Below are 12,326 nucleotides of genomic sequence, written 5' to 3'. Positions count from 1 at the left end.
AAAATTAAATTTTTTATCTTTTGCCTGAGAAAATTTTTATAGTGAAGTTATAGGTGTTTTTATTATAGGGAAACAGACCTCAATTTCCCACTCCCTGAAAAAAAAAAGAAGCTCACAATAAATCATTAAGTTGATGACTATGATGACTTGGAAGAATTATTAAAAAAAAAAAAAAACCTGATACTCAGCTGATGTTAGCTGTAAATCACTGTTTATTATTATACGCTTTTAAAAGCAGGAGTAGGTGAGGTGACTAATATAATAAAACCAGTGATTATTTCTAATATTGAAAGTATTTCCTTATAAAAGTATGGCACTATGACAGTAAAGAAGGGAATGGCCACGCTTCCATTGAACACAGAAATCACACTCTGTCTTAGAAGCTCATGTGAAAACACATTCTATGTACTAACTCACCATTTGGAGACAAAGTCACGGCAGGCATTGAGTGCATACTGGGCTCTGCTATATACTTGAAATCCACAGGGATATCCCTAAAAATTAAAAATAGCACTTCAGAATGGGTAATGTTTAAAAGTACCTTTTAGAAGAACTATTTCTGAAACAAAGGGATAATAACCAAATAAAAAGCAAACTTCAGAAATATATATTTGAAAAAACCTTTCATGAAACTTCCTGGAAAAAGGAAAATCACAAAATGACTTGTATTTCTTATAGATCTTTTACTTCACAAGTGATTTTCCATGACAATTATAAGAGCATCAGTGATTTACTTTTCTCTCTTTGATTTGAACTTTGGCCTTTATGTTAAAAAAAAATCTATTACTAAAAGTTCTTTAATAAGGAGCTCATTTACACATGTACCATGGCAGGCAGAACTAAGATGTCTCAGGCAAGCCTAGAGGAAAACCAAAACCGAAACCTACTGCCATCCATCTGATTCCAACTCATAGCGACCCTAGAGGACAGAGCAGAACTGCCCCACAGGGCTTCCAAGGAGCACCTGGTGGATTGAAACCGCTGACCTTTTGGTTAGCAGCTGTAGCGCTTAACCACTGCACCACCAGGGTTTCCAGCTTACAGGAAGTATTACTATTTTTATCTACCAGTCAACCTAGACTTGTCTTTACCCTGCAAGTAGGTAGTGGTGCTAAAGAGTCCTTAGCAATGCAAAAGAATGGCAGGCAAAGCTGTACAGGGATCTGTGGGCTGATCAGCCCATCCAGAATTAATGATCAAAGCCAGGAAGACGAAGTGCTTGGCACATAGACATCTTCTATTTTCAGTTTGCATGTAATAAGGTATTCTGCATGAGTATGGTGCAAGATAAAAAGCATTAAACAAATTTCCTGTGAATGATATAAAGGATCAAACGAACAAAAATCTAAAACTAATCACCTAAATCTAGAACCACCAAAAGTTGTTTTTTCATTTTACTATTATTTTTTATTTAGTTTTAATATTTTAACACTTAATATTAACAATAAAAATTCTTTGTAATTCTGAAAGGATTTTTTTCTTTTTTTATTGTGCTTTAAGTGGAAATTTACAGTTCAAGTTAGTTTCTCATACAAAAACTTGTACACACATTGTTATGTGACCTTCATTGCTCTCTCCATAATGTGATAGCACGCTCCTTTCCACCCCAGATTTTCTGTGTCCATTCAACCAGCTCCTGTCCCTTTTGCCTTCACATCTTGCCTCCAGAGGGGGCTGCCCATTTAGTCTCATGTGTCTACTTCAGCTAAGAAGCACTCTCTTCACGAGTAGTCCAGTCTAATCTTTGTCTGAAGAGTTGGCTTCGGGAATAGTTTCAGTTCTGGGCTAACATCGAGTCTAGGGGTCACGTCTTCCGGGGTCCCTCCTGTCTCATTAAGTCTGTTTTTTTTACTAGAATTTAAGTTCTGCACCTCACTTTTCTCCTGCTCTGTCACGGGCTCTCTGTTGTGTTCCCTGTCAGGGTGGTCACTGGTCGGAGGTGGGCAACATCTAGTTCTTCTGGTCTCAGGCTGACGGAGTCTCTGGTTTAGGCGGCCCTTTCTGTCTCTTGGGCTAATATTTTCTTTCTAATATTTTCCTTGTGTCTTTGGTGTTCTTCATTCTCCTTTGCTCCATGTAGGCTGGAACCAATTGATGTATCTTAGATGCTGCTCACTAGCTTTTAAGACCCTAGACGCCACCCACGAAAACGGGATGCAGAACATTTTCTTAATAAACTTTGTTATGCCAATTGACCTAGATGTTCCTGAAACCATGGTCCCCAGACCCCCGCCCTGCTACTGTGTCCCTCGAAGTGTTTGGTTGTATTCAGGAAACTTTTTAGCTTTTGGTTTAGTTCAGTTGTGCTGACTTCCCCTGTATTGTCTGTTGTCCTTTCCGTCACCTAAAATAATTCTTATCTACTACCTAATTAGTGAATACCCCTCTCTCCTCCTCCCCACCCTCATAACCATCAAACCATCTGTGTTTAAACCTTTTCTTGAGTTCTTGTAATAGTGGTCTCATACAATATTTGTCCTTTTGCAACTGACTAGTTTCACTCAGCATAATGCCTTCCAGATTCATCCATGTTGTTATGAGATGTTTCGCAGATTCACTGTTGTTCTTTATCATTGTGTAGTATTCCACTGTGTGAATATACCATAATTTGTTTATTCTTCATCTGTTGATGGGCACCTAGGTTATTTCCATCTTTCTGGTATTGTGAACAGTGCTGCAGTGAACATGGGTGTGCATATATCTATTTGTGTGACAGCTCTTATTTCTCTAGGATATATTCCAAGGAATGGGATTGCTGGATCATATTGAAGTTCTATTTCTAGCTTTTTAAGGAAGCACCAAATCGATTTCCAAAGTGGCTGTACCATTTTACATTCCCACCAGCAGTGTATAAGTGTTCCAGTCTCTCTACAACCTCTCCAACATTTATTATTTTGTGTTTTTTGGATTATTGCTAGCCTTCTTGGGATGAGATATCTCATTGTAGTTTTGATTGGTGTTTCTCTAATGGCTAATGATCGTTGAGCATTTCCTCATATATCTGTTAGCTGCCTGAATGTCTTCTTTAGTGAAGTGCCTGTTCATATTCTTTGCCCATTTTTTTAATTGAGTTGTCTTTTTGTTGTTGAGGGTTTACAGTATCTGTAGATTTTAGAGATTAGATGCTGATCAGATTTGTTGTAGCCAAATTTTTTTTCCCAGTCTGTAGGTTGTCTTTTTACTCTTTTGATGAGTTCATAAGTGTTTGATTTTTAGGAGCTCTCAGCTTCTAGTTTCTCTTCTGGTATTTGTGCCTGAAAGGATTTTTGGTCTCGCTGCTTTTGTGAGAGACCAGAAGTGTTTTTTTCAGAGTACTGTGTGGGAACTGTAATCTGATGAACAACACAGAATATGAAGCAGCAATTTCAAAGTATGGTTTAAGTTTCAATACTTTGATTAATTGGAAAATAACAGTAACAATAATAATTTGCCTTGATGTAAGGATTTTTCCCATCCATCTATCCATCCATCCCAAAGAAGCAAATGATTACGAAAAATTTCAGGGTTTGGTGAAAGAAAAAAAATTTCAAGTATAACCTGGAGAACAAGGCCATCGACAAGAACTGACGTTCAGAATGACCCAAATATATAGAAAGAGTCTTAAGCTGAAAAAGGTTCAACTGTTTTTCCTTCCACACATTTATTATTATGGGTAATAGTTTTATAACATGGATTAAAACATAGAGCATTTCTAAATTAAGTTAATCATAGTCCGGGTTCATATTAATCATGTTTTACTAAAAACAAAGAAATTCTAATGAACAAGGAGTTCTAATGAACAAGAACTCTTGGTTCAGCAAGTTTTAGAACAAGAAATGAATCTAAGTGACCCTGGGGACTTCATTGTTTCCAGCAAAAATGTCTGCTAGGCATACTTATATTTAATGAACACAGCACTATTTTCTAATTAAGATACTATAATTCCGTACACTAAGTAACTCGTGTTGTAAATGATTTTCAGTTTGGAAACGAATTCATTAGCAAAACTACCAGAAACCTATGAAATTTTAGGGATGAAAGATTAAACAGTAGTATCGACAAAACAAAACACATATATGTATGTTTAATCTACAGACTATTGTGCAAATGATGTAAGGTGGCTTACAGAAAACAGTGTCCACACAGAATCTCAGCATGGAATATCATTTCTGAATTAAGAAAGATCTTAATTCTGAGGTAGTCTCAAACCATGGACCTTGAGGATGATGTTATATGTTAAGACCATTATATATCTATATATATTCAATTCGCTATTAATTGGGGGTAATTTGTAGGGGTGTACTAGAGGTGGAGAGTGTGGGAGAGGCCACAGTTAAATTACATTAAATCTTCCATTTCCCAAATTGCCCTGAAAATGGTTAGATACAGCAGGGACCTGGCTCAACTCCCTGAAGGGACTCAGTCTGAAGAGGAAGCCAACAGCTGTGGTTCGAGGCTTCCCGTTTCTTCTTAAAGCAGGACTGCTGGCAGTGGGGAGACCCACTTTCCAGTCTCTGCAAGGCTGTACCATGTTGAGCTGTGCTTCACAAGAGATTATAAAAATAAGCTGAGTTCCATCCAAACATTCATTTTAACAAAAAGATCACTATGCATTTCATTGCAACTAAATTATAAAACATAATACTTAATGAAACAAGCTTTAACATTTGTTAGTTTTAGAAGTGTCTTCTTCCCTCCCCCTCTCCGGAAAGCAAAATTAACATATTCTGTTTATTCTACAAGTAAAACATGCATTTTCTGCCATTTCAGGTTATGAATGGTAGGTCAGGGGGTAATGATTTGGAGCAATTTTCAGCACTGAATAATTACAAAGAAGACATCTAAAAAATGAAAAGATGTATCAACATTTTGTTTGAGTTGGTTCTGAGGCCAGGATCTTATGCTCAATCCTTAGGGTAATCAAGACAGTCTGTACATTTGTGGCTCCTATTTTTTGCTAGTCATTTTGTAAAGACGTGTAAGATACTAAAACGAATGTAGGATAGCACAATACAAACCTAGCACAACTGCAAGAAAAACATCACTACATACATATCCTTTGGACAGACTATTCAAAGGCTAAAGAAATAAAAATAAAAATTTTAAAAGTAAAATATGAAAATTTTTATTTCTACAGTGTGGGTTCTTAAAATACTTTGGCAAGCCAGAGATCACACTTGGAAAAATATTCAAATGGTGGCATATTATCAGGCTTTGTCTTTGGCTATAAACTTCTAAATGGCTTGCTTTATATAAATAAATCATATTTTCTACTGGTGGAAACTCACCATTCCCAAACTCTTAGGCTCTTATCATCAGATGTGCTTACAAATCTCCTATTCTCATCAACAAAAACAATGGTGTTGACAGCTCCCAAGTGCCGATCATACTCCTGCACAATTTCTCCACTTCGAATGTCCCACTGTATATCAAACAAGAAAAAGACAAGACAGGATCAGAGTAGATTTATGAAAACCAACAAAGATCATAATTCTGGAAAGTGGGGAGTGTTTTTATAATTTACTGTTTTCTACTTAATAGAGCAGCAATCACTAAAAGTAACAAACATTAAACAAGTTAATATTTCATATTCAATTCCCTGATACAACATAAAATTCAGGAATATAAATAAAAATATTGTGAAAAGACTTACCTGTACAATTTTTTTATCAGACATCCCGGCCACAAATAGATTTTGCTTATCTTCATCAGGGTTAAATTTGACACAGTAGGGTACTTTTCTGTTTGTAAATCTTGATATACATTGTCCTAAAACCAAAGACTAAAGTTATATAGGTAAAACTAAATTTGAGCACTTAAAGGTGACCCTGGGATTTAGATCTAGAGATCATCTGCATAATAAATTTTGAGAAAGGGTAGCCTGCCTGCTCCTGAGTATAATGTTCATTGTTCCTTTTCACAAATTTTTAATGATTATAAATAAAAAAAAATTTCGTAAGTAAATCTGTACCATCAATTGCAAAATAGATAAATTATAGTATGTCCCACTCATACAATGGAATATTACAAGCAATAAAAAAGAACAAACTACTCATATGTAAGCCACATGGGTGAATCTCACAGATATTATGTTGACTGAAAGAAGCTAGAAACCAAAGAGTACATATGGTATGACTCCATATATAGGAAGTTCAAGAACAGGCAAAATGAATCCATAATGACAAAAGTCAGGACAGTGGCTACAGACTGGGAAAGGGCAGAAGAAACTCATACAGGATGCCAGAAATGCTTCACTTTTTCATCTTGGTGGTAGTTAAACACTGAAGATTTATTCATTTCATACACTGTACAATATATATATTACATTTTGATTTTTTTAAAAAAAGCCCGTAGAGTCATGGTTTCTCAACCCTGCCTACATGTTAGAATCACTTAGTGTTGGCCACACCCTAACAAATTACACAAGAATCTCTGGGGCTGAGACCCAGGCATCAGTAATATTTAACCAGGAAACTGTACAGTCAGAATTGAGGATCACAACTAAAGAAGTTAAGAGCGTGGGCTTTGCCATCAGAGAGACCTTGGTTTGAATCCCAACTATGTCACTTAAAAGCTCTGTGTCCCTGGAAAAGTTACCTCTTCAAGCCCCAATTTCCTTACCTATAACGTGTAAGGGGAGCCCTGGTGGTGCAGCAGTTAAGAGCTATTGCTGCTAATCAAAAGATCACAGTTTGAATCCACCAGCCACTCTGCGGGAAAAAGATGTGGCAGTCTGCTTCCATAAAGATTACAGCCTTGGAAACCCTATGGAGCAGTTCTACTCTGTCCTATAGAGTCGCTGTGACTTGGAATTGACTCGACAGCAATGTATTTTATGTTTGTTTTTATGTAATAACAGTACTTAACTCATAGAGGTATTTTAAGGACTAAATGAGATACTGCTTGTAAGTACTTGGCATACCTGGTAAACAGTAAGTGTTCAATATATATTAGCTACTATCACCACTCTTAAAAATCAGTAAAATGAAAGAAAGTTTTCTAATTATATAAAATTGTATCAGCCACAACAAACAGATGCAATTAGTATGGCTGCGGACATACAAAGGCAACTGGCTGTGGAGGATTAGCACTACGTTTTAACCAATTTGACCAGTTAAATTTGATTCTGCTCATCAGGCATTTTATTGTGTTTTTTAATTTTGTGCAATGTACTGTGCTAGGTCATGTAGGGGAAGAAAAAGATCAATTAGAAAGTATATGGAAGATTTCAAATTTGCTTGTCTATCAACATGTACGCTTTGTAAATTATACTTGGTGGAAAAAAGTTTCACAGTGAAAGAGCTACTTATATAGCTGAGTTTCATCTCTACAAACATTTTGTGCTGTTAGCTCACACTATGAAGAATGAACACCAGCAGTTAAGAGATGGTACCATTTTGTCACAAAAGACTACTCACATTGCTCCATTTATAAATGCTAACTTATAAGTATGTATCAGCCTAACCTCTTACCTGTCTCAGTGTCCCAGAGCTTAAGATACCTATCATAAGCGGCGCTGAGGAACTGTGTCCCTGCAGTATTGAAGCAGATGTCCCTAACAGCTTTACTGTGACCTAAGGGCAAAGACAACAGAACTGAAGGTGAGGTGGAGTATCTTCTGCTAAAACATAAACACCCTAAGGGAAACAGCATTAAACAGTAGCTCTCAGGCAGGCTATGAGTCAAAATCACTGGAACTCCATCCTCTGATTTCTTGTATGCATTTTGGAATGCTGGTTTTTTTCCTCCCCTTTAAGAAGCTCCTCAGAAGATTTTAATAGATAACATTTAGGTAAGAACCAAAAAAAAGGGTATAATTTTTTTTTTTTAAAGTTTGTCCCGGCAATCTCTTAACATGCAGCACATGCAGCTGATGACTAAACAGCCAAGAAGTTATGGAAACATAATAGGCCAACTGTTGCCAATGAAAGAGAAGCGACTGCTGACATTTTGGTGGGTCACTCAGATTGCTCACCAGGCTGGAAATGAAAACAAAGTGATCTAAACCTCAAGTTTGAGAAACTGTAGCCCTTGTTCAATGATTGTATATTTCTGAGATCACATTACCAAATTTCACAGACACTGATTCAGAATTTCAGAGACTAAGCCTTTTTGAAAACAAATGTTGGCTTCTATTTTAAGGTGGCATTTTGACAGTAAATTAAATTCAAGGTGCTGATTATGCTTTACTTAGAAATCAATCTTGCTAGAGCCAATCAACTCTTTTGAAAGTTACAGGGACAAATAAAATGTAGCTAAATGAAAGCAGAAACCTTCCTATTTTTAACTCCCCCACCATGACCAAACTGCCATGTACAGTTGTACAAAATGTGCATGGAACAAACCGTCAACCGTACACAGCAGCCCTCAACCTCCACCACCATCAGTGAACTCCACTCAGGCAGTATGTGCCATGGCAGTCAGGCATTCTTTTCTGCAGCAGAAGTCCCAGTCAGAGGTGCTATCATCTTCCCAAGGACATCACTGAAAAACGGCCTCCCAGTGCAGGGGAGACAGATGGGGACCACATCCACTGTATCTGAAGGAGATGTTTCTTCCCCTGAACATGGCTGGTAGCCTTCCCACAAGACTTCCTTTTGGCTACTGCCGCCACAGCAGTGTCTTCAGCAGTATTTATTTGTGCAGCGGTATTTACAAATGTGGTCCTAAAATCATAGCAAAGCTAAAAACAGAGCCACCAAGATGCACACAAATAGAGTTTCACTGTGATACAGTTTATTTGGAAACGATGACTAGCCTTCAAAGGAAATCTGACATGCAATAAACAATTCTTTAGCAAAAACGGCTGGTCCCAGGACTGTCCTCTCTTTGACCTTCTTCTCTCCTTCGAGGAGTTCTCTAAATCTCATCCTTTAATACTTTAGCTGCCAATTCCCAATCTCTCTTCCAAGCTTGACATCTCTGTCACATGGGGTCACTATGACTTGGAATGGACTCCATGGCATCAGACAATAACATCTAAAAGGTGGCTCAAATTCAATGAGCACAAAACCTCATCCTGTTATGTTCCCTATCTTGGTGAATGGCACCACCATTCATCCAGCCAAGGAGGCGTCATCCTAGATTCCTGGCTGGCTCTTATCATTCACATCCAGTTACTAAATCCCACTGATTTTTAATTCTTGATCGTTCCCTTCCTTTCTGTCTCCACTGTTTTGGTTCAAGCTCTCATCATCTCTAATCCAGAAGAATGATATAAACTTGTAATTCATTTCCCTGCTTCCAGGCCTGCCTACAAGTGCATCTTCCAGATGGCCATTGTGATTTTCATAAACTTCAATCTAATCATTTTGCTTTCTTGCTGTTAATGGCTACTCACTATCCTCAATATACAGTCTAAACTCCTTATAATGGCACATAAGGTCCTTCATGCTCCAGCCGCCCTTTGACTACTTTTCTCCAACTTCATCTCTCACCAAATCCCATAACCTGGCAGTTCTGGAATATATGTGGTTTTCCCGAAGTAGCATGCCTTCTCATACCACTTTTGCTTTTACTTCTGCTACTCACACTTCCTAGTTCCCTTTTTTTGTCTACGCAGGGAACCCGACTCACCCTTCAAGAGTTTCCTTCCTATTAGTGTCGGAAAATTACTGTTAGTGATATCATATTAGTTAGAAAAAGTCTTCCCAAACAGATTTATAGCTAGAGAGAAAAGAAACATTACCAATAAATGTTCGCAGACAGCGCCGGTCTTCATAAACCTCCCATAACTGGGGGAAAAAAACAGCATACAGAAATAATAAATTTCATACAAGACTTCAGTAAGATGACAATTTTCAATCAATAACAGTCATATGATGGCTGTATATGTGCATACTGTGTATAATGCTATTGCTTAATGTTGCTAGTTTAGGTGTTGTACTATTTGAACTACACATACACACACACACCATATAGCCATCCATCCATTAAAACTACCAGTAAACTTAAAAATCTGATACCGAAAGATACATCAAAACATCAAGAGAACTGTAGATGGAGGTAATATAGGTGATTTTTTTTATTGTTCTTTTCTGTATTATATATTTTCTATGATGAAAAGCTTCAATTTTTGTAATAGCACGAACTAATTTTAAAAATAATTATTAAAACTGCCATGCATAACATTTTGATGCTGACAATTTTTTTCCTTCCCTGAAGTAACAAGTATTATACTGTATAAACATGATGATCTAGTCTGAAATATAACAGGCTCCTAATGCTTATTACATCTAGAATAGATAAATACAACAACTTCAAAACTACCTTTAGTCTTGCCTGCCTGAAATAAAATCCCTTACAATGTTGCTAGTACTCTAAAACACAAAGCAGTCCATGGCTACCCAGTGCCAAAGGAAAAAAGTCTCAGTTCCCACAGCACAGCAGGCAAGCAAGGCATGGTCCCTTGCCTAGGACTCCAGTTATTCTGTGTCTCTAAGATTTTAGGCTCCAATAGCCAAAAAACCATTGTAGTCTTCAGCACACACCATGCTCTACTCTCTGCCCCACCCCTCTTCCATCTCTCCCATTACTGAGTTAATACTCCTATTCTTCCCTAGAGGCTCATCTCCCCTTGAATGCCCAGGCTAGGTGAGTTGTGCTTCCTTTTTAAAATCAGAATACCTTCTGCATGTCTCTATAATGATCATCATAATGAAATGATCATCCCAAAGGCCCAAGCACATAATCAGCACCTAACAAATGTTTATAGAAGTGAACTAAATTGAATTCTAGGGTTTTTTTTAAATTGGTCTAAAAGAAGACCATAATCTTAATTAAGTAAAAGTTAAAGGAAATAAGGGTCTTTATTCCAAACTACTGGCTTGTCATTTTAATCTACTAGAGACAAAAGCCTAAACGGTTGCTCTCATCAAAAAAAGCTCTCTTTATATATTGGTAATAATCATGAATTATTTACAAAAGATAAAATTTTAATGATTCAACTTTCCAAGTCCCACAAGCACTACAGGGTTGATATTTATCAAACCATCATACCAATCCAGAGATAACATATGCAAAAAATAAGAACTATTCTTTTAGATTTAAGATTTTAAAAAGGCTTTTCCCATAGTGAAGTTGACATGTACTAGCAGCTGAGTTTTTTCTACCACACTCCCGACTCCCGCTGAACAGCAGCTAATTGTGAGCTTCTCTAAGACTATACGAACTGGGAGAAGTGGCTGGGAATATTCCTGCTAAGAAAAATCATGAATTACATAATGAGTACAGTTGACACTTTAAGTAAAACTCAGGTGTTGATCTATATACCAGATTTACTTAGGTCTCATGAAATATGGTGTAATTGCTAAAATGATGAGGGTGATACCTAGAAATGCTAAGTTCAACAATGTGGAAGAGAAATAGAAAGTATTAGCTACAGATATAAGGAAGAGTACTAAAGATAAAAAGAAAAGGGAAATAGAGAAGGTAAAATTCCCCTGGCTAATGTATTATAAAGAGACAGTTATAAAGAGAGCTGTAATTATAAACAAGGATGGTTTTCAGGGGAACTAACAAACTCGGCCTATTCAAATTTTTAAAAATTATTTCAGTAACGCATGCTAATTGAGAAAAATAAGAAAATGCAAATAACTAAAATTACCTATGATTATACCACACAAACATAACCACTGATTTTTTAAATATAAAATTGGAATTACCTTTATTCACTGAAACACACACACACGCATGTGTGCACAACTTTCCAGGATAATACATGCTCCTGCATGTTTGAATGGCTACAAAGAATTCTATTCCGTTATATGGATATACTCATTTATTTAATAAATCCCCATCATTTAAAGAGTTCAAAATCTTTACAATTTTTTTTTTTTGCTATTATGAACAATACTGGGATGATATTACTTGTAGTTTTATCTTTGCACATATACATTCAGTAAAGCCATTTTGAAGAGTTAGCTCAGTTTGTATTTAGACCATGATTCTTTTTTCATTTACCACTTCAACCAACCAAGCAGTCAAGGGAAAAAGAATCTCTTTTAAAAGGCCTAAAATTTTTTCTACCAGTTTTATTAAAATCCAACTCTTTAAGAAAGAAGAGAACACTACTCTAATGTAATATACATACAGCAGAAAAATAAACTTAAAAAAATGAAAATGGAATGACAAACACTGAATATAATTTGTAATGTAAAACCATATATAAACTTTCAATGATCTTTGAAAAAAAAGATGGTACTTCTCAACAGAAGTTATCCTGTATCACATTTAAAAAAAAATCTATATTTTACATGATCATTTACATTATTACATTATTATACCAAATTAAATTTTTTTCTGGAAATGAGTATTTAAATTTCATAATGTACATTTGTTCTCATGCA

At 36.3% G+C, this 12,326-nt stretch overlaps 1 protein-coding gene across 2 annotated transcripts in view; it reads right to left on the bottom strand.

The window, feature by feature from the left end:
- The window catches only part of CDC40 (cell division cycle 40), a 61,909-nt gene that overhangs the window by 3,643 nt on the left and 45,940 nt on the right, over nucleotides 1–12,326 (bottom strand). For both annotated transcript variants that reach the window (XM_003404295.4, XM_064289686.1), the window contains 5 exons: nucleotides 9,668–9,713; nucleotides 7,452–7,553; nucleotides 5,633–5,748; nucleotides 5,268–5,401; nucleotides 418–494 (listed from right to left, as the gene is read on the bottom strand). In XM_003404295.4, the coding sequence (XP_003404343.1) occupies nucleotides 418–494; nucleotides 5,268–5,401; nucleotides 5,633–5,748; nucleotides 7,452–7,553; nucleotides 9,668–9,713 (475 nt within the window). The remainder of the gene's footprint in view (nucleotides 1–417; nucleotides 495–5,267; nucleotides 5,402–5,632; nucleotides 5,749–7,451; nucleotides 7,554–9,667; nucleotides 9,714–12,326) is intronic.

Source organism: Loxodonta africana, chromosome 1 (assembly GCF_030014295.1).
Source record: "Loxodonta africana isolate mLoxAfr1 chromosome 1, mLoxAfr1.hap2, whole genome shotgun sequence".
Lineage (NCBI taxonomy): Eukaryota > Metazoa > Chordata > Mammalia > Proboscidea > Elephantidae > Loxodonta > Loxodonta africana.
The sequence above is the reverse complement of the archived record's forward strand: the minus strand, read 5'-3'. Positions and strand labels throughout refer to the sequence as shown.